Source organism: Carcharodon carcharias, chromosome 3 (genome assembly GCF_017639515.1).
Source record: "Carcharodon carcharias isolate sCarCar2 chromosome 3, sCarCar2.pri, whole genome shotgun sequence".
Taxonomy (NCBI): domain Eukaryota; kingdom Metazoa; phylum Chordata; class Chondrichthyes; order Lamniformes; family Lamnidae; genus Carcharodon; species Carcharodon carcharias.
In genome coordinates this window covers 137,239,089-137,262,693 of record NC_054469.1, presented here as the reverse complement: position 1 = coordinate 137,262,693, position 23,605 = coordinate 137,239,089, and the positions used below count along the sequence as shown (strand labels likewise).

Sequence of the window (23,605 nt, the reverse complement as noted above, 5' to 3'; positions counted from 1 at the left end):
TGACACAGTCAATTCGGAATTTCACTTTTGTGCAATGCAAAATAACATTTTCTTCAGTAGACAATGTACTCTAATGAATCTGAAGACATTCCACTTTCACAATGCTACTTAATTTAATGGTCACATCTTTTCCAAACAAAGCCATGTCAACAATCACTGAATTAAAATATATATAACTTATAACATTGAATATCATTATGATATGTAAAGCTGGCAACACCTTTTGAACTTACCTGTCACACAGTTCCCAACTCTAAATCATGGTTCCCCCGTGGTGTATGAGACCTCTGAGCTGGTGTGAACCAGGTTGCCTTCAAAACCGGCCCAACTCCATGGGGTTTAAAATGCCCACTTACACAATAGAGCCGGCATGTCAGGACAGCTAGATGCGGGCTGGTGACCCATCCCCTTATCAAACACTGATCAAAATCACTGGTGACAGGAACGGGAGTGGGAACCTTGGAATTGGGACCCCCACTATTCTTAAAACCCGCATCCCTGTGTCGGGACAGAAAAATGTGTTTTACAGGCTTCTGTAGCACTCAAAGCTAGTACAGATGGTCCATCAGGACTGATCTCTGTCCATTTTTATGCATTATTACAACTGCCTACACCTGTTTCCAAGTGTAATGGATTAAAATTGGCTCATGATGCAGAAATCAAGAAGGTAATGTTGAACTTTTGCAAAACCATATTTAGAAAATACTGTGTTTTAATCAACTCAATATAGAAAGGATACAAACATAACAGAAAAGGTGCAACATAGGGATGGATTGTGCTGTGGCAGAGCATCCAACAACATTTGCAACTAGTTGTCTTTCCCTTGTACATTCAGTTCTTTTTTTATTTCTCTCTGGCAAGTTACTCTAAGTGTGAAATGAAAGTATTGCAGTGAGGGTTCTGAATGAATAGGAGAAAACAGCTTGAAGGATTGAGAAATAAACATTGCAAGGGCTGAGAAGGAAATGTAAATCAAAGTGGGTGAATTCAAGGTAAAATCAAGTACAGAAACAAAACTAAAGAGAGGGAAGCAAAAATTACATTAAGAGGCCGAAGGGAAAAATTTTTTAAAAATCATTTAAAATTTTACATTTTCAAAAATTTCAACAATTAATACCTGAAGGAATGAGACTCCATACTTGTAATGCTTAATTTTCAGTGCCAGAAGCCGATTAGTAGTAAATAACTCATATTACATCATTAAATGGGTATCTACACTTGAAATGACAAGACTTAACTTTCTGTGGCAAGTTTAGTTTATATCTACAAAGCAAATGCAGCAACTTCAATCACAGATAAGGCCATCCCTGATCACTTCCTTGCATCACTCTCCACCCACAATCCATATCAATTCCCCAGCCCTACTTCCATATGTATTTGGCCTTGGGGGGGAAAAAATCCCCAATTTACTTCCAACTGCATTTTCAAAATTCTAGCTGTCGAGCCTTTAGCCCTCCATTCCCCTCAACATTTCTGCAGCTACTGATTTGCTCAACCTCAACCTCACCTCCATCTGTGATGCCAGAGTCCCTACTAAAACCATTACTCCCCCTCACCCTGGCCATTCCCCCAGTACAGCTCTCATCTTTGCTGCCTCAAGTCCAAGGGATACAGACATGTCATACATGACCTCAGGCTGAGTTTCAGACTACATATCCATGCCATCACTTAGATCACCTATTTCCATCTCTATAACATCTCCTGACTCTTTCAGTGCCTCCAGTCATCAGCTGCTGAAAATCTTATCTCTGCCTTTGCTATCTTTAGGCTTGACTATTCCACTACACTCCTGGTCCACATTGACATTCTACCCTCCGCAAACTTGAGGTCATTCATATCGTGGAGTTTTTCTTTCTAAATGGATTATATCTTTATTGAGAGTCATGAAATGCCTTCGTAAACTTCTGCCACTGTTCATCCACCATTTTACCTTTTACCTATTTTCCATGTCTACTTCACCCAATTCTGTTTTTATACCTTTGCAATTGCCTTTATTTCAGTTTATTACACTTATTTCGAACTTAGGTTTCTCACCCTCAAATTGAATGTAACACACTATCATGTTATGATCATTCTTCCCTCAAGGATCCTTTACAATGAGATCGATAATTAGTCCGGTCTCATTACACATTGCCAGGTTGAAAATAGCCTGCTCCCTGGTTGATTCCACAACATAATGTTCTAAGAATCTCCACACACTCAAATACACTCTATCAACTCATCCTCAAGGCTACTCCTTTGCCAATTCAATTTAAACAATTGATATGAAAGTTAAAATTACCCACGATTATTGTTTACAGTATTCAATGCATTTCAATAGTGAGGTAGGCAACAAAATGTTGTTTCAGTGCAGCTAACATTGAAGTGGTGCAACTTAGACAGCAATCTTTGGTCATTCATGTTTAACTGCACATCTGCCCCTCACCTAAAGTTGCTATGGTGTTTATGCATAAAAATGTCAACACCATTATTTTGACAGCAAATTCTGGCCCAGTAACTCGATGCTTGTTGTGAGGGATGGGGGTTACAATTACGAAGTAAGACTAGAGATGTCAAGGCTTTTTTCACGAGAATGGAGAAGACCAATGGGGGGGTCTTAACGATTATGAAGGCTTATGATAGATTATTTCCAATAACAAGCAAGATTATTAAAAGAGATCAGTTACCTCAAAGGAGAGATTAGAATTAAAGAGATAAGAGTTAAAGAGAAGATTAGAATTAAAGGGAAGATAAGTACTAAAGGGGAGTTTAACAGAAACGTCTTTACCCAATTACAAAATTTTTATTGATATTGAACTATAACACAAAGAACTCACAGTTTTTGCATTTATATGGTGCCATTTCATTATGATCATCTGCAAAATGTTTGCACCTGCAACGAATTGGCTGAGTTCCATTCAGTGGCACATAATTAAAAGAAATACAACGGCAACCTGTTACTCTGCAGGGGAGCAAAATTGGACGCTCTATTGGAATTTCTTTGTAATCGGTTTTGTGCTGTTTATATCTGTGGGAACAAAATGGGGCACATTTCAACATGTTGTATATGTAATTAAATGGTTTAAAAATGTGGATTAAGCAGCTCAGATCTACACTTTTACCAACATACATTATATGCTCACATATCCCACTATCTATCAACATAACTAAAAAATTTGCATATTTTCTGTCAATTCTTCCATTATAAGTGCAGGCAGTAATTTCTAATAGAAACTGTCTGCGCAGTCTTGCTACTCTATTATTTTTACCTTCCTGACTGTGCAGTACTAGCAGTGGTGGGAGGGTGTATTATAGCACAAATTACGTAAGCAATGTCCAAACAAACGTGGACATAAGAATTTACAATGGTAATATAAAAATAAGGTTAAATTGTATGACTTACAATAGGTTTAATGATATTGTGAATTGTGAGGAGCATAGTCATAGACATCAAAAGGATTTAGTCTGGTGGAATGGGCAGACACATGGCAAATGAAATTCAATGCAGAGAACTGTGAAGTGATACCTTTTGATAGGAATAACGGGGAAGGGCAAGATAAACTAAAGGGCACAATTCTAAAGGGGGTTCAAGAACATAGGGATCTGGGGCAGTCTGTTGTCTCTCCCTCTCCCCCTCTCATCCTCTTGCTGGTTCCAGGCCCTAGGCCTCAGGCTAGGAAGGCCTTTTGATGGATTCACAGTGTTCCTGGATCCATTCCATGAAGAAAAAAAGAAAACTGCTTTCTGCAGTTGGATTTAAGTTGAAAAAAAAGTTTTCTCAACCCACCCAATGGGCTGAAATCACAGGCAGTGTAGGACAGAACTGTGAACTAAGTCTGCAAACCCTTCTCTCTCTCCTCACTCCCTCTCTCTGGAGTGACTGACTTGTTCAGTCTCACAGCTCTCTTACACAACCCAGTGTTCCAGCTATCTTTATTTATAGACTCTTTTTGAGAAACAAAAATCAATAAATGAAACTAAATATCTATAAATGAGAGGGGGTGACTGCCCCTAGTGGAGCACTGCAACTAAACTTACAAAATCAAATCAAAATGTCATTTTCTGGATGGTGATGCACCCCAGCCTCCACGGTGCCCACCAATCGCGGAAAGCCTTTAGCATACCAGTGGAAATCTGGGGGTACATGTACACAAATCATTGAATGTGGCAGGGCAGGTTGAGAAAGCAGTTAAAAAGCCATAGCGAATCCTAGCTTAATAAATAGAAGCATAGTGTACAAAAGCAAGGAAGTTATGATGAACCTTTATAAAACATTGGGTTTGGCATCAACTGGAGTATTGTATCCAGTTCTGGACACCATAGTTCAGGAAGAATTTGAAGACTTTAGAGAGAGTGCAAAAAAGATTTACAAGAATGGTTTCAGGGATGAAGGACTTTGGTTATGTGGATAGTTTGGAGAAGTCAGGCTTGTTCTTCTTTGAGAAATTTGAGAGGAGATTTGATAGAGAGGGGCCTCTAGACAGAGTAGATAGAAATTGTTACAATTGATGGAAGGGTTGAGAACCAGAGAATATAAATTTAAGGCAACTGGCAAAAAAAACCAAAGGTGACATGAGAAAGAACCTTTTTACGCCATGAGAGATTATGATCTGGAATGCACTGCTGACTGCCTGAAAGGGTAGTGGAGGCAGATTCAATTGTGGTTTTCAAAAGGAAATTGGATAAACACCTGAACAGAAAAAACTTGCAGGGCCACAGGAAAGAGAGGTGGGGGAGCAGGGGCAGGTGGTGATTGGGACAAGCTAAATTAATCTTGCAGAGAACTGGTATGGACTTGGTGAGCTGAATGGTTTCCTCCCGTGCTGTAACAATTCTATGATTATACGACTCAATGAGTCACTTACAGAACTAAGAAGCACTAGAGCAGTGAAGTTGGAATAGCAAAGAAAAATATCAAAAATAAAAGCATGGCAATGGAGATATGGAGCTAATTCAGGAAGCTGAAGGTTTCCAATTAAAGGTGGAAAAGTATCTGTGAAGAAAGTGGAAACTTGGGCATGAAGCCAGGAGGAGGAAAACATTATTCAGAGCAGAGACAGCTGGTTAAATTCGGGGATGAATGGCACTGATGTGGCAGTTGGAGAATGGAGAAATAGCAGAGAGTGGGTTCGTTTGTGATTAGTGAACAGCCTGCGCAGTTTTTAAGTCAAGCTGCATTCATACAGGGAAGGCCAAGTGAGCCATCAAAGTGGACTGTGAATGGGTAGGGAAAACAAGGATCCTCTGATGTTATATATAGTGAAATATTGCTATAAAAGTATATATTAAAGTCCCTCCATATCTCAAACCTACAAACTGCAGATCGGGAGAAACTGTTCCCACCAGTAGGAGGGTCAGTAACATATATAAGGTAATTGGCAAAAAAAGAAGGGGAGGAGAATTTTCTTTACATAGCAAATTATGATTTGGAATGCTTTGTTGAATGGGTGGAAAAGGCAGGTCAAATACTAACTTTCAAAGGGGAAATGAATATATACTTTAAAAGGTAAAATTTGCAAGGTCTATATCGAAAGGGCAGAGCAGTGGGACAAAGTGAATAGCTCTTTCAACTAACCTACCATAGACACTATGGGGTCAATGGCTTCTTTTTGTACTCTATGATTCTATGATAACATAAACAATATATTTTATAAATATTGACTCATGGCTGGGACTTGCTATTTAACAGCCCAGCTGCTTGTCTTCTTTCCACCATGCCCTCCAATTCTCCACAGCCATCTGACAGGTTTGCATGTAAACGTGCACTTGAAATCTGAGGGCAACAGGAATGCCCATGATCAGGTTGGCAAGTGAATATTAATGCTACTTAGAGACCCAAAATTACCCAGGATCACAAAGGTATGTAAATAGGAGTAGGAAATTTTTTGTGGTTATAGCCTTTGTAGGATAAAACAATAAGCTGGGAAAGAAACAGAACATGGCAGGAAGCAGAATGGTCCGAAACAAATAAATAGTTCTATAAATCACACAGAAACGGATACAATAAATAAAAATACAATGAAACAATGTTCGGGATTTTACAGGGGATCAAATGGATGGTGATGGATGCAGGGGAACCATGAAATTGCAAGAGGTGGTATTGGGTCAGGCCCCCAACGTAATCACGCCAGGTCGCAATTTCACGAGTGGCAGATGGCAAGCCACATGGAGGCTTTACTCGCATTTCCAAAACAAGCAATTAAAAAGTAATTAAGTTGACTCAGGAGGCAGCTGAAATCGATTTTACAGGTGCCTCAGAATTTTGCAAGTCGTGCATGGGAAACAGGGGAAGTGGGGGGGCTGGAGCCTTGGCAGCTTTTAAAGGCCAACAACAGGCTGGCAGCTGATGCTGTACTTGGCAGCGCTTCATCGAGGCATTTCCGTTTCATTGCAAGGAAGGAGTAGGGCAACCATTTGTTTGGAGTCGGGGCCTCCTTGAGCAGCTATTCCTCCTAGCAGGAGGCTCAGTGCAGAGAGACTTGAGAGGGGGTGGTGGGCATGGTAGCAGAAGGCTGCCCCCATTCTAGCAACAGTGCCAAGCTTGCATGGGAATTTAGCATTATGGAAGAGGTTCCTCCAGCAAGGAGTAGAACCTAAGGAGGAGGAGAGGAGAGGGAAAATGGATCCAGACAGCAGCAATGTCCTGGCCACTTGCAAGGGCAGCTTCATGATGGGGAAGCAGCAGAAGGCCACAGAGGGAACCACACACAGAGAGCAGTGCAAAGATGAGGGTACCAAAGATCAGAGTGTACAGACAACAGATGAGCTACCTCCAAATGTCAGATCAGCAGTGTCACCAAAGACTGCCCCTGTCCTGAGAGGCCATGGCTGATATGTGCGCCATAATAGTAGAGGGGATGAGTTCCAATTGTATTGGTGGGCATCCAATGCCAGTGGCTCTCAAGGTTACTATGGCCCTGAATTCTTATGCCTCAGTTTCATTCCAGGGCTCCAGTAGAAATATTTGCGGCATCTCCCAATCAGCCACAGATCACTGTATCAAGGTAGAAACTGATGCCCTCTTCAGCAGGGCCAATCAGTACATCCGTTTCCAAAGTGACACAGACAGTCAGGGCAAAATAGCCAGAGGTTTTGGCACCACAGCTGGATTCCCCCTGGTGCAAGCCCTCATAGACTGCATGCATGTGGCCATCAATGTTTCCATAGGCTAGCCAGTGGGCATCATTAACTAGAAGGGATTTCATGCCCTCAAACTGGTGTGTGACCACCGCTGATAGATCTTGCAGATATATGCTCGTTATCCTGAGATCAACCACAATGCTACATTCTTGACACTCCAGGTGCCACAGCTTTTCATCCCCCATGCACCTGCAGGGATTGATACTTGCAGACAAGGGCTACCATTGAAAAGGTAGCTGCTGACACTCGTGAGGAACCCAAGAATTGAGGCAGAGGAATGCTCAGAGCACTATAATATGAGCCAGAATGCGATGAGAGCAACCAGTGAGCAGACCACTGATCTCATCAAAATGAGCTTAGGTGTTTGGACTGATCAGATGGCCCCAGCAAGGGTCTCCCAGATTATGGCGGTTGCTGCATTTTGCACAAGCTGATGCTGCAGGAGGGAGACCATGGTGCCGAAGACATTGTGAAGCATGAGGCGCGAGACAAAGAGGAAGGCGAAGAAGCTGATGAGGCAGCATCCTGATAGACATGAGGGACCAGCTGGAGGGCCCTAAGATCCAGGCACAAGGCATAAACTCACACCTTTTGCCTGATCCTTACTATTTCAGCCATCCAAACAAACAAAGATCCACACTCCAAGCATACAGAAGCCACTCATCTCTGTTGGAAAAGCCAGACCCCCTCATTCACAGCAGCTTGCAACATGCAAATGATGAGCACATCCACCATGGTCAACCCTAGCCAGCCCCTAGGTCGACACATGCCATTCTTGCACTGCTGAATGGCCACCAACTCTGCAGGGAGATGTTTATAAAAATCAAATTAATCATTTATTACAATAATCACAGCACACAAGTGGTGATTCAGTACTTTTATGAGCCCTGTGAGGCCCAAGTGCATCTACTATGTTTTCTTAAATTTCTTATGTGTGCTCCTACATGGTATTCCCCCTTCACTGCCAGCTGCAATAGAGGAAGGCTGATGACCTTGCTGCCCTGAGGCCTAGGATGACCTTGGTGGCTATCGTCTGGCTGCCTGAAGTCTGGTGGGCCCCTGCAAGCTGAAGGGGTCCTGTACAAGAACCTCCTCTGTCATTACAGCAACTTAAGACACTGGCGTCACTGTCAGAGGGGCTAAAGAGCTACTATCCACATCTGGAGCACACTGAGAGAAGCCCCCAGATTCAAACACAGCCCTCCTCCTGCCTTGCAAGGCACACTTGTACCTCCTCCTGACCTGAGAAGGACGAAGATCTGGTGGACATTCCAAATGCTTCAGCCTCCTCTTGCTTTGCCACTGCTCCCTTGAGCTCTTTTGCAGATGTGTGTGCCCGGCACCCACTGACTGGTTTGCTGTATGTGGCTTCCCTGAACGTTGCCAATCTCTCATTGGATGAGGCCAAGCATACAGATGAGAATGTTATCGCAGCACTCATGGCCTGGATGGACTCCGATAATGTTCCAGCCTGGCCGCGCACACCCTCTCGAATCTCCTCCAGATCTTTACACACCTCACACTGTATTTCCAACATCTACTGCCTCACAGACAACTCCAAGGCACATCTTCATACTGGGGTTCAGAATAGGCCTGGCCTTCCACACTCCTCAGAATGTCAGGAGCCTCAGCTGTCACAGCCTCCAACAGCTGGTCAGGTGCATGTGTGTTGTTCGAATTAGTTTGTGACTCCAAATCTACTTGCGAGTGGTGACAGTATCTGCATTGCTGGACATTATGGGGGAATATGACACTGCACTCTTCGGGGTCCCTCCTTTCTCCTCAGAAGAGGAGAAATGTCCCCAGGAGATGGTGGCTTGATGCTCTTACGATTGACCTCTGTGAGAAAACAAAATGATCAGGCCCACTCACTCCACCAAACAGGATACACAGAGTTGACTGCAGCTCAAATTCATGCCTGTACACTGGAAGACGCAACCAGCCCTCATGTTTGTCTAATGCTTCCCTTGTACACGGCTCGGAGGTGACTCGCCCTCCTGTGATTGAACTCTGGTCTCATCATCCACAATGGAGAGGCTGCCCTGATAACCTGCCAGCTGAAGAGCCTCCTTCTCCACTGGAGTCAGGATTGTGATGATCAGCATGCCCCCACCAATCCAAGCCCTTTCCCTGGTATTCTTGGACATTTTCTCTTCCAAAAACACAGGAGAATTATGTTAGTGGCCGCACTAGAGCAAATACAATGTCTAAACATTTTGCACAATTGCTGAAGTGCCTCAGGCAATGGCATTCAAGTGGCACTGGGCCAATCTGGACTGCCCTTACACAGGACCAGGCATTGTCAGGCTAAAGGGGGTTGATTTCAGACAGAAGGGGTTTGATTTCAGACCGAAGGGGGCTGCTCTCAGGCCGAAGGCGGCTGGTTGCTGCTGACAGGCTTCCTGCCAGCCAAAGCTCAATTCAGGGTGCAGGTGTTGATGACCCTTTAAAGTCACCAGTACTTCCTTCCGCATCTGGTGACATCACGGTCGCTGCCTCAAGGCCTGCCTCCAGAAGCAGAGTGGTCAGCGGCTCTGCCTTCCAGCATTACTTGCCCAGCCAGCACAAGATTGCTCTGCGAATGGAGGTGAGAGCAAGAGGACCTTTGCCACCCACTTCCAGTCCTGCCTCTACATTCCCACCACAACACTTTAAAATCTGGCCATTAGAGATACATCTTGTCTTTTTTTTTATTTGCAATTTTTGTTAAATATCCTCTTAAGGCAGTAACATGCTAATATTCAGGCTAAAAAGCAGTAATGTCAAGTGTAAACATATCGTAACCAGATAAGGAAAGTTGTTTGATCCATTTTAGCTATTAATCTGTGATTCATCTTGTCTCTTCCCCCAAAGTACTCATCTATATCTTAAATTACTCAACTGCCTTACCCAAAAATGTTAATCGTTCTTTGCATAAAAAAGAACTTCTTGACAATTCTAAATTAGCCACACACAAATTTGTCCATATAGCAGTGACTACACTTGAACAGTAATTCATTGCTTGTTAAGCATTTTGAAATGTCTCAAAAACATAAGATAATATGTAAATGCTTTGTCACTGTTCTATCAAGGTTTACTTGAAATAATGCTCAGGTTTCTCTTTTCGATATGGTTTACTTTATTTTTATTATTCCATTGAAGTTTATTTTCTGTTGCTTTCTTTCAAGATGAAAGAATTCCAAAATTCTCCTAACTTAATCCTTTAACATTAGTGATGAGTCACACTACCGCCAGGCAACTAATGTTTCCAGTAATCAAAATGTCTACAGGACAAAATGTGGTGTAACCAGACTCCTCTACATTTGTAACATGATTCAGCATTATAGCTGTTTCACAGGTTGCTGCTCTGCACTCACTTAACATGTTAATTGCTGAATATCCTTAAGATAAAATACTGTAGCTATTTTGGAGCATCTTTGTCATTAATAAGTGGACAATGTCGACTTTCTAAGCAGTGAAGGAATGGAAGCCTTACATTATCATTCATAGCTCCTTAACCAAAATAAGCCTCCTAACTTTATTAATGTGTCCAAGTTTGGAGCTGTCAAAGAAGAGACCAAACATCAGTTAAAAACAGCAAGAAATCTCTGATGGTGCTGTAAAGAGTATCACAATGACAAACTTGGCATGCAAGAAAGAGTTATAAATAAGCAGAGAAAATAATTAAACAAAAAGAACAAATAAGCAGATATTAAGACATTTGTTGGAGAATTCCACTTAGACAGTAAATATAGACTTCAGGTCTTAAAGGACATTGCAGGAAGTGAGGGAAAATATTGCATGACTGAAGGAAAAACACCAAGATCAAGGTCAATATATTACTGTAACTTGCAGCAGATGAAAAATAAACACCTAACTCAATTTTACACTTTTAAATAAATGATACCCAAAAAGTTATACTGACACAAAAAATGTTACCAGGAATGTAGCAATAGGGTAAAAAAAAGTTAAAGGAACAAATTATGTTAAACATATGGTGACTGACAGAACGTACGGCAAAGATTACTTTTAATAAGCTAAATCACCATTCAGTCTCATTGTCATTATTGTTCTGTTGAAAGGCAAAACTGACATACATTAGCAAGATATAAAGTCCACAAAATGCTAACCCCACAAAAGAAACCTGAGGAATGCCCAATTGATATTTAAGCAGGACATTCTTCAGAGGGTAAGGAATAGCACAGAGTTCATACTAGGTACCACAATATTCAGGTATAATTTGCACGATATGTTAAAGGAACATGTCCACACATTGTGATTGAGTACATAATAGTTCCGTCACTAGAGTAGTAATCCAAAGGCCTGGACTACTGATCCAGAAACACAAGTTCATACTCCAACACGTCAACTGGTGAATTTAAATCCAGTTAATTAAAAAATAAAATTTGGAACAAAGAGCTAGTGTAAGTAATGGAGACCATAAAACTAATGGATGCTGTAAAAATCCGTTTGTTTCAGCAATGTCCTTCAAGGAAGGAAATCTGCTGATTTGGCCTATATGTGACTCCAGACCCACAGCAATGTAACTGACTCTTAATTGTCCTTTGAAATGGCCCACCAAGCCACTCAGTTGTGTCAAATTGCTGCAAGAAACAATAAGAATAAAGCCAGACTGACCATCCAGCAGCTACCTTAGCATTGGACATAACAAAGGCACACACACCCCAATCAACCCTGAAAAGCCCTCTTTACTAACATCTGGGCTGTGCCAAAATTGGGAAAGCTGTCCCACCCACGAGTTAAGCAACAGCCTGAAATATTCATACCCACAGAATCATACCTTTAATCCAACATCGCAACCTACTCCATCACCAAACCTGGATGTGTCCTGTCCCATTGACAAGTCAAACTGACCAGAGGTGGCGCCACAGAAGTATACAGTCAAGAGGGAGTCATTCTTGGCATCCTCAACATTGACTCTGTATCTCATGAAGTTTCATGGCATCAGGTCAAACATGGCCAAGGAAACCTCCTGCTGATTATCACTCTTCCTCATCAGATAAATCAATTCTCCTTCATGTTGAACACCAGTTGGAAGAAGCACTGAGGATAGCAAGGGCACTGATTGTACTCTCATTGGGGGATTTCAATGTCCATCACCAAGAGTGCCTTGGTAGGATAGCTACAAACCAAACTGGCCAAGTCTTAAAGGACTTGGCTGCAGGACTGGATGTGCAGCAGGTGGTGGGGGAATCAACATGTGGGAAAAAAACCTACTTGACCCTCACCAATCTAACTGCTGCAGATGCATCTGTCCTTTTGAGTATTTGTAGGAGTGGACACTGCACAGTCTTTTTGGGGACAAAGTCCTGTCTTCATATTGACGGCAACTTCTATTGTGATATGTGGAATGTTCACTGTGCTAAATAGGATAGATTCAGAATTGGTACGGCAGTTCAAAAGTGGGCATCCATGAGGAACCGTTGGGCATCAACAGCAGCAGAATTGTACCACCCCAAGTTGTAACCTCATGACTCAGTTTATCCTTCATTCCACCATTACTATCAAGCCAGGGAACAAACACCATTGAATAAGGAGTGTAGAAAAGCATGTCAGTAGCAGCAAAATGAGGTGCCAACCTGGTGAAGCTGCAACACATGCATGCTAGATGGCAGATACTTATGTTATATGCAGAGCTAAGTGATCCCACTACAAACAGATCAAATTCTGCAGTCCTGCCACATCCAGCCATGAATGATGGTGGCCAATTGAACAACTAACAGTTGGAGGAAACTCCATGAACATTCCCATTCTCAATGATGGTAGATTCTAGCAGAAGACACAACTGAAGCATTTGCAAGTATCTTCAGCCAGAACTGCCATTTCGGCCTCTTCCTGAGATCCCAACCATCACAAAGGCCAGATTTCAACCAGTTCAATTTACTCCACTGTGATATCAATAAAAGCTGAGTGCACTAGATGCAACAAAAGTTATAGACACCGACAACATCCAGCTTTAGTGCTGAAGATGTGTTTCAGAACTAGCCGTGTCCTTAGCCGAGCTGTTCCAGCACAATTACAATGCTGAGGTCTACCTGACAACGTGGAAAATTGCCCAGGTTTATCCTCTGCAAAAATCAGGACAAGTCCAATCTGCCCGATTACTGCCCCATCTGTCTACTCAATTATCAGCAAAGTGATGGAAGGTGTCTTTGACAATAGGCATTTATTCATCAATAACTTGCTCATGGATCCTCGTTGAGTTCTGCCAAGATCACTCGGCTCTTGACCTCATTACAGCCTTGGTCCAAACATGGACAAAAAAGCTAAATTCCAGAGATTAGGTGAGAGTGTCTGTCCTTGACAGCAGGGCAGCATTTGACCATGTGGTATCAATGAGCCCTAACAAAAATGAAATCAATGGGAATCAGGGGGAAAACTCTCTGGTGGCTGGAGTCATACCTAGCTGAAAGGAAGATGGTTTTGATTGTTGAAAGCCAATTATTTCAGACCCAGGGCATCACTGCAGGTGTTACTAAAAGCAATGTCATAGGCCCAACCAACTTCAGCTGCTCCATCAATGCTCTTCCCTCCTTCATAAGATCAGAAGTGGAGGTGTGAATACACAATTCAGTTCTTTTTACAACTCATCAGATAATGAAGCAGTGCATATCCACATCCAGCAAGACCAGGACAACATTCAGACTTAGGCTGTTATGTGTTAAATAATATTTGTGGCACAAAGGGCAGGCAATGACCACGTACAACAAGACAGAGAGTCTAACATCACCATGACATTCAACAACATCATTCACCATCTCCAAATCCCCAATCATCAGCAACCTGTAAGTCACTATTGACCAGAGACTTAACTGGATCAGCCATATTAACACTATGGCTACAAGAACAGGTCAGAGGCTGTGTATTATACAGCAAGTGACTCACATCTTGACCCAAAAAGCCTTACCATCAAATACAAGAACAAGTCAGGAGGGTATTAAATACTATTTCCACTTGCCTGGATGAGTGTGGCTCCAACACTACTTAAGAAGCTCAGCACTATCCAGGACAAAACAACCTGCTTGGTTGGCACCCCATTCACCACCTTAAACTTTCACTCCCTCCAATACTGGTATACCATGGTTCCAGTGTGTACCATCTACATTCTGCAGCAACTAATGAAAGCTTCTAGAACAGCACATTCCAAACCTGCGACCTCCATTCCCTAAAAGGACAAAGGCAGCACCATCACCTGCAAGTTCCCCTCCTAGTCACACGTTACCTTGATTTGGACAAATTTTTGCTATTTCTTCTTTAGCACCTGAAACCTGGCACTCCCTATCAAACAGTAGTATGGGAGTACCTTCACCACACAGACTATAACAGCTCAAGATGTCCACTCACAACCACCTTCTCCAGAGCAATTAGGGATGGTCAATAAATAAATGCTGGCCTTGACAGAAATATCCACATCCCATGGACAAATAAAAAATAAATAGAGAATGTAATAACAATGCAACGCCAAGACAGGTAGGTGGGGTTATCTACTCATAAAGTATAATCTGCTCTGATCTACCATCACAATTGAACCAACAGAATCAGACAACAGTCACCAACAATCCAAATCTCAACTTTCGCCAAGCAGCAGACTAAGGTTACAGTAATGCAGTAGCAATGTTACTGCAGAAATAATAATATAGAATATTAGATAGAACATACAGAACAAAAACCAGTCTCCCTCCGATCCATCTACCTTTATCTTAGCTGGGTCAAAATTCTGGAACTCCCTCCCTAACAGCACTGTGGGTGTACCAACACCACATGGGCTGCAGTGTTTCAAGAAGGCACCTCATTACCACCTTCTCACGGGCAATCAGGGATGGGCAATAAATGCTAACCTACCCAGTGACACCCATATTCCATGAATGGATTAAATAAAAGCCTGTCTTTCTGTTCCTTTTTCTCTCCTGAAAGTAAACTAATTGCCTCAACCACTTCCTGTGGGTAGTGAGTTTCCGCTAGATATGACTCCAGCCACCAGAGAGTTTTCCCCCTGATTCCCATTGATTTCAGTTTTGTTAGGGCTCATTGATACCACATGGTCAAATGCTGCCCTGCTGTCAAGGACAGACACTCTCACCTAATCTCTGGAATTACTGGGGTGCAAATCGGGATCACCATGGCAAACCCCATCAGATGATCCTGCTGTGCTTTCGCGCTGGCGTGAAACCGATTTCTGCTCCTCACGCCGAATTGTATCTCCTTGCCTATCCAACCTCAACAGGACCGGACGAGTCCACCCTTAGTCTTTTGGAATTCATGCTGACTATTTTTTTGCATTATATTTTCTGTCTCTAGATGCTCTTCTAACACTTCTTTTAGTATAGATTCCAGTATATTTTTAGAATTGACATTAGGCTGACTGGTTTATAGAAGGGAACCATCTTCCTCTTCGTATAGGAGTAACATCAACAATAATTTAAAGAAAACATGTACAAATCACACCATGCCAGTTTGAGAATTTTAACTCCAATCTTCTTAAAACTTGAAAATAAATAGCTGATATCAGTAAAAGAGCCCATGAAACTGTCAGATTGTTGTAAAAATCCAACTGGTTCACTGGTAGGGAGCAAATCTACTATCTTTACCTCATCTAATCTATCTGTGACTCCAGTCCTACACCACCATAGTTGACTCTTAATTGTCTTCTGAAGTGGTGAACAACCAGTCTGTGTGGGACTGAAGCCACATGTAGGCTATATTGAGTAATAACAGCAGGTCTCCTTCCCTAAAGGACATTAGTAAATCAGTTGGGTTTTTATAACAATGTGCCAGATTCATGGTCACTTTTACATTATCCAGCTTTTTACTTCCAGATTTTAAAATTAATTCAAATTCTCAGACTCACAATCCGTGAAGTTCAGGCCTCCAGATTACTAAACCAGTAACATAACCATTAGACCATCTTACACCACATGTACTGTTGCAGTTCCAGGTGACTCACCACTGTCTTCTTAAGGGCAATTAGGAGTGGGCAACAAATGCTGGCCTTGCCAATGACACACACATCCCGTGATAAAAAAACCTACTCAGTCACCCAATACATATAAAAGGTAGAAGGTATGAATGAGAAGGAAGGACATAGGCAAAAATATAAAACATAACACATAAGTAAATATATCAAAATGAAAAAGAAATAAAATGAATAATAAATAGACAAATGAAAAACAAAGCAAGAAAAAAATATGAAAATAAAAACAATAAAAGTGCTTTGAGGTTACAGCACCACCTTTTTTATCATCGTCTTTGTAGCATGGAACTATTACTTTGACCGGGCAAGTAACATTCATGACTGCAAGTGCCAGTTAATGACCATATCCAACAAGAGAGTATAACCACCCTCACCCTGATGGTCAGCGACATTGCCATCTCCAAATTCTCCACCATAAATACCCTCGAGGTCACCATGAAGAGTTTTATGCAGGATCCAACATAAGAAATTTCTGTTAGTTGTTGATTTTGGTCATTTATGCTTGACTGGCATGTTGAGAGATTTGATTGATAGCTGAAACCATCTGTTCGCCCAAAAGGGAAACAAGATATACTAAAATTTTAAAAATATATAAACAACAAAAACAAAAAATACCTATCTAAAAAACTACCTGTGCTGGCAAAAACATTGTGTTTCAGGACCAATTAATTTGCAGTCAATGCCATTGGGCGATGTCCAGCTGACAAACAATCGATTTCGTAATCGTGTTGATAATACTTCCTTCTTGTACCTTTCATACTCCTCTGGTGTGAAGAGGGTGCCACCATCATCCTCACCAACAATTCTATGAACAAAAATAACTAAATTAAATCTACAATCACCAATTCAATTCGTGAACAAATAATTGGCAATGTATATGGATTCAAAGGCTGTTATATTTTTAAATAAGGTGAAGACAAAAACTATTGATTTCTTTTTTGCAATATTCAGGAAGTGTACTTGTTTCAAAATGTATTGAAAAGATCAACCCCATTTTCTTCCTCTTTCATTATTTTAACAAACTTTATAGTGGACCCACCCTAAAGGGTTGCACAATTTTTTCAACCTTTGCTAATACCATAAAAAAGTTGCTACTCATGATTTTGATTTATACATCCAGCCTCCTAAGAAGGTTCAGTTGGGACTGGCTATGAATCTTATTACTTTATTTGTTTATCTTGTGCAGAGTTCCTTACATACTGAGGAGTAGAGCTCAGGGGTGAGTAGAAGAACAGGAATGAGACAAAACAGAAATGGAGAATCAGTCAAGGCCTGAGGCTTATCAGACAGATTACTGATAAAGAGGTGATATATGCCAGTGGGATATCTGAAAAAGTTTTGGGGGGGTGGTGTTGTTGACAATGTGACCAGGAAAGTGCTGGTAATGTTGCAGAGGCAGGTGGTAACTTAGTTCTTTTTTGATCCCCACAACAAATTGTAATGATGACGGAAAGGGAGATCAATTTTTTTTCTAAAATTTGATTGATTCATTGAATTACTGAAAAAGAATGTAAAAAGGTAACTTATCTGCTAAGGAAATAATATGGAATCCACCAAGCTATGAAATACATTAGGGTGTACCAAAGCATTGCTTACCATGTTTGAATGGGTAGGGAATGCTTTTCCAGTGCAGCAGTTAATGATTCCCCTCATATAAGATATTGCACTTCTACAGGATACACAGGGAAAAACCATACACTCAAAAGGAAGAATGAAAAATATTACATTTGACTCGTACTCATAAGAGAGAATGGCTTTCTTGAAAGCTTGGAATAGAGAAGTCATTTGGCAGCCTAAAGCTGTTCCTCCTACAACTAGCTCTATCATGCACTTTAACATTTATTTAATCTAGTGTAGAGAGTTTTACATTATAAAGATAAAAACTCTAGAACCCAACTCCTTAATTTAACTCTGCTCTATTGCCCTTGAGATATTATGTTTGAAACCTGTGTTCCTCCCACTCAGGATAGAATTATAATTTCTTGTGAAATGCTTGATCATTTTGGTCTATTCTACTTCTTGTAGAAAGGATAGGTTGACTAAACTTTAAACAGAAACACAGTTCATTTCATCATTTTCACTGAGTAAGTCCTTGCTCAATTGGATAAGGACAGGCTATCTGGAACAAAAGTTAATTTTTCCATGCAGATGCAACCTCTTTTATAAACTATTTGTAACCACTTGTAACTGAAACAATAGGTATTAGCAGCATAGGGGGCCATTCACCCCATTGGCTCTTTGGTGGAGCAATCCAAAACTAATTCCACTCCTCTTCCCATAGTTTTGTGCTTCAGGTATTTGTCCAATGATGCCATATAAGATGCAATAGTAATCATTTAATTACTTCTGTGTCAAAGCATAGAGTCAGAGAGTCATTTACAGCACAATAGGAGGTCATTCAGCCCATTGAGTTCATGCCAGCTTCCCATGGAGCAATCCAGTCAATCCATAGCCCTGCAAGTTTATTTCCGTCAAGTGCCCATCAAATTTCCTTTTGAAATCGTTGATTGTTTCCACATCCGCCACCCTTGTGGGCAGTGAGTTCCAGGTCATTACCACTTGCTGCCTAAAAATGTTCTTCCTCACCTTTCCCCTGTACAATCAGCTAATTGGAAATGCTTTACCTTGTGTATCTTATCCAAGCCTGTCATAATTGTGTACAGCTCTATCAAATCCTCCCTCTATCTCCTTTATTCCAAGGAGAGCAACCACAGCCTTTCCTTGTAACTAAAAGCATCAGCCTGGGAACCATCCTGGTAAATCTCCTCTGCCTCCTCTCCAGGACCTCCACATCTTTCCTAAAGTGCAGTGACCAGAACTGGCCACAATATTAGAATAGGGGCCGAATCAGAGCTTTATAAAAGTTCAGCATAACTTCCCTGTTTTTGTACTCAATACTCCTACTTAGGAAGTTGAAGATCTCATATGCTTTGATAACCACTCTCTCAATATGTCCTGCCATCTTGGTTGATGCACTCCGAGGTCCTCCTGTTCCTTTTTCAGAATTGTGTCATGAAGTCTACATTGCCTCTCCCCATCCCTTCTGCCAAAATGCATCGTCTCACACTTCTCTGTATTAAATTCCATCTGCCACTTGCCTGCCCTATTAGTTAGCCTATCTATGTCTTGTTGCAGTTGATTGGTATCATCCTCACTGTTTGCCCTTCTCCAAGTTTGGTATCATCAAGAAAATTTTGAAGTTTTACTGTATTTCAAGATCCAAATCGTTTTTATATAGCAATAAAAACAGTGGTCCTAGGATTTGGGGAACACCACTGTCTACCAACCTCCAGTCCAAAAGACAACCATCTACCACAAATCGCTGTTTTCTGTCCTTAAGCCAATGTTTTATCCAATTGCACACAGGCCCTCCTATTCCATAAGCCTCAACTTTGATAACCAGTCTTTTATGTGGTTCTTTGTGATACGCTTTCTTAAAATCCATATAGACAACTTCCACTACAGTCCCTTAATCAACCTTCTGTTACTTCATCAAAAAATTCAATTAGATTAGTCAAGCATGATCTGCCTTTTACAAATCTGTGCTGGCTCTTCTTAATTAACTCAAACCTCTCCAAGTACCTGTTGATGTTTTTCCCAGATTAGGGATTTCAAAACCTTACCCACCACTGATGTTAAACTAACTGGCCTGTAGTTGCTAGGACTGTCCTTGCATCCTTTCTTGAATAAAGGTGCCACATTGACCACACCCCAATCCTCTGGCTCCTCCCCCACATCTAGGGAAGATTTGAAAGATTAAGGCATGTCTTTCTGCTATCTTCACCCCCACTTCCTTAGGCAGATGCAAGCTATCCAGACTAGGTGATTATTTACCCTAAGTATAGCCAGCCTTTCAGTAAATCCTCCTTTTCAATTTCACACAATCCATTGCCTCCACTATCTCGACTTCTACCAATACTTTGTTAGATTGCTCTTCCTTAGTAAACACCGATACAAAGAACTCATTAAGTATTCTAGCCTTGCCCTACACCTCTAAGCATATATCATCCTGTTTGTCCCTAACTGAACCCACTCCACCTCTTACTACCTGCTTTCTATTTAAATGCTTTTGGTTCCCTTATCTTTCACCCTTGTTGGAATGTACCTAGCCTCTACCTGAAGCATCTCTTCCATAAAGATCATCCATTGTTCTGTTACAATTTTGCCTGTCAATCTCCAGTTCCATTTTACCCTGGCTAGATCCCTTCTCATCGCATTGAATTTAGCCTTCTTCCAATTTAGAAGTTCTATATTAGATTGTTCCTTGCTCTTCTTCATTACTAATCTAAACCTTATGATACGATGATCACCCTTACCCAAATGCTTCCCCACAGATATTTGGTCCACTTAGCAAGGTTTGAGTTAATTAAGGAGAGCCAGCACAGATCTATAAAAGGCAGATCATGCTTGACTAATCTAAATTGAATTTTTTGAAGTAACTGAAGGTTGATTATGGCAATGTAGTGGAAGTTGTCTACAAGAAATCTACACTTAGCTTCTTCCTCATTTGCCAGCACGAGATCCAGCAATACCTCCTTTCTAGTTGGCTCGAGAATCTACTGATCAAGGAAGTTCTGAACATAATTCAGAAATTTTTCCCCCTCCTTTACTCTAACATTATCCCAGTCAATATTTGGGTAACTAAAGGTGCACAATATCACCACTCTACAGTTCTTGCACATCTTTAATTTTCCTGAAGATTTGTTCCTCTGTCTCTCTCTCACTATTTGGAGCTGTATAGAATACCCCAAATAATGTGAAGTTACCTCATTAGCTTCTTAACTCTAACCAAATAGACTCTGTCCTTGCCCTCCCCCCAAGAAAATCCTCTCTTTTCAATACTACAATGTCTTCCCTAATCACTACTACCACCCCACCTCCCTTTCTTCCTTCTCTATATTTTCTGAACATGTTATATATCCTTGTACATCAAGTTCCCAGACCTCAATATTTTAAGTAATATTTCCATTACTGCCTGTATTCCAACATTCTCAGTGATTATTTAAAATTAATACCTCATTATTTACTTCCAAAATAATAGGTTGTCCCTATTCATTATCAAAACCTTCATAATTTGAAAATCTTCCATGAAATCTACACTTAGCTTCTTATGTTCCAGTGAAAATAATCCCACTGTCTGCTGCCTCATCAAAACTAGTTTCCCATCAATGGCATTTTGTCCTAGTGAAACAATGCTGTCTATGAACTGAAATGTCATCTTGTCACATAAACCAACAGAATGAAGGCAACAATGGTTTAGACACAGAGCAGACTGATTGGTTTATAGTCCCACACAGACCCCCATCCTAGATGGACTCCAATCCAAGACTAGCCCTGGTCCCAGGCAGACACCAATCCCAGACAAACCTCGTCAGAGACAAAGCCAAATGCCAGACAGACCCTGGTCCCAGACTAACCCCGGCTGAGACAGATCCCGATCCAAACAGACTCCGGTCCCAAACAGACCCAGGTCAGCTACTGTCCACTGTGCCAAGAAATCCGGAGTGTGTTTGCTCATGGAAAGCCTAACTGTGGCTCCACAAAATGAGCCAGCGTCAATGGCAGCCTCCGTTCCGGGATCTCGCTCTGTGTCACCGGGATCTGTGTGGGCCGCTCCTGACCGCTCCCTGCACCCACCCCCAGCCCAGCCTCCAACAGAGAGAAAGACAGGCCCACACTCTGACCCAGTCAGCTGGTGGCGGTTATAGAGCGGTTTCTAACCTCCGATATTCTACAAAAGAGTCAACGGCGGTCGCCGCCTCCTTGTCCAGTCTGATCCGCTCCATCCGCCTGTTGCTAAGCGACGGAACGCCCAGCAACCACAGCGGGACGCGGAGGTAAAACGAGTAAATGACGGTGCAGAGTACACAATAAATATAGAGTACACCATAACTATAAAGAGTACACAGTAAATATACAGAGTACGCAATAACTATAACGAGTACGCAGCAAATATAATCTACAAAGTACTTAGTGAGTGTCGAGTACACAGTAAACATGGTGACCATGACCGAGTATTGCAGACTGGCACATTCCAAGGTCTAGACTACGTGCTGAGGGACGCACTAAAGCTTGGGGCAAGCACTGCAAAGGCGCAATGGGGAAAGGTCGTTGTGAGTCCTTTCTGCCACAGTGCACTGAGGGGCTGGGAATTGTATAGACCCCTAGAGCTGTACAACTCACAATGATTGTATGTAGTGAATTCTAAATGTATCATAATTGTATTGAAGCCCCTCAGAGTGCAACATGATGTATGTCGATAACTTCAAAATCATTGCACTGCCTTACTGTCTGTAATGATCATATTGAAATGACTGTAATATCCATTGATTGTATTGGAGTATCTCGTGACCCATGGGTAAAAGTTGAATATGATTGCACTTTTTGTGATGGCCATTTAGAAATATTTTGTAATGTTCTTTCAGATATTTTATGAATAAAGTATATTTTTCCAGAGAAAAATGGTGACCATGATAACTATCATCAATTGTTGTAAAAACCCATCTGCTTCACCAATGCCCTTTAGGGAAGGAAATCTGCTGTTTTACCTGGTCTGGTCTACATGTGACACCAGACCAACAGCAATGTGGTTGACTCGAGCAAATGGCCTAGCGAGCCACTCAGTTCGAGGGCTATTAGGCTGGAGCAACAAATGCTGGACTTACCAGTGACACCCGTATCCCATGAAATGAAAACAAGAGTATACAGTAAATATACAGAGTACACAATAAATATACTCTTCAGAGTACACAATAAATATATTATATGGAGTGCATATTCTACAGGGAATACAGTAAAATACTATACAGAGTACACAACAAAGTGTGCAGCATTCGTAACAAAATGGATGAACTGTTAGCACAGATAGAAATAAATACATATGACATGATAGCTATCACAGAGACATGGTTACAGGGTGACAGGCTGGGACCTGAATGTTGAAGGGTATTTGATATTTTGAAAATATCTCGGAAAAGGATGTGGCGAAGCTCTGTTAATTAAAGATTAGTACAGTAGTAAGATGACCTTAGATCAAAAGAGCAAGATGATGAATTAGTCTGGGTAGAGATAAGAAATAGGAAAGGTAAGAGGTTGCTTGTGAGTGTAGTTTATAGGCCCCTTAACAGTAGTTACTCTGTGGGACAGAGTATACAGGAAGAAATAAATGGGGCATGTAAGAAAGGTAATGCAATCATCATGGGTGACTTTAATCTACATGTAGATTGGATTAATCGGTTTAGGTAAAGGTAGCCTGGAAAGTGAGTTAATAGATTGTATGCGGGACAATTTCTTAGAGCTGTATGTTCTACAGCCCAGTAGGGTATTCAAAATCTGGTAATGAGCAATGAGGCAGGATTAATCAATAAAGGAGCATTTAGGCGACAACCATCATAACATGATAGAATTTCATGTTCAGCTTGAAGGGGTGAAATGTGGTTCTAAGACTAGTTTTGAACCTGAATAAAGAAAATTATAAAGTATGAAAGCAGAGCTAGCTAAATAGAAACTAATTTA

At 41.3% G+C, this 23,605-nt stretch overlaps 1 protein-coding gene across 3 annotated transcripts in view; it reads right to left on the bottom strand.

Moving 5' to 3' along the window:
- The window catches only part of fam221a (family with sequence similarity 221 member A), a 56,016-nt gene extending 33,917 nt beyond the window's left edge, over positions 1 to 22,099 (bottom strand). For 2 of the 3 annotated variants that reach the window (XM_041183105.1, XM_041183108.1), the window contains exons 1-3: positions 21,508 to 21,639; positions 16,722 to 16,895; positions 2,817 to 3,007 (exon numbers count right to left, since the gene is read on the bottom strand). In XM_041183105.1, coding sequence (XP_041039039.1) covers positions 2,817 to 3,007; positions 16,722 to 16,895; positions 21,508 to 21,608 — 466 coding nt within the window. In that variant the 5' untranslated portion in view covers positions 21,609 to 21,639. Of the gene's footprint in view, positions 1 to 2,816; positions 3,008 to 16,721; positions 16,896 to 21,507; positions 21,640 to 22,060 lie in introns of those variants that run through there. The other variant, XM_041183106.1, reaches the window with a different exon arrangement.
- Positions 22,100 to 23,605: the final 1,506 nt, after the last annotated feature.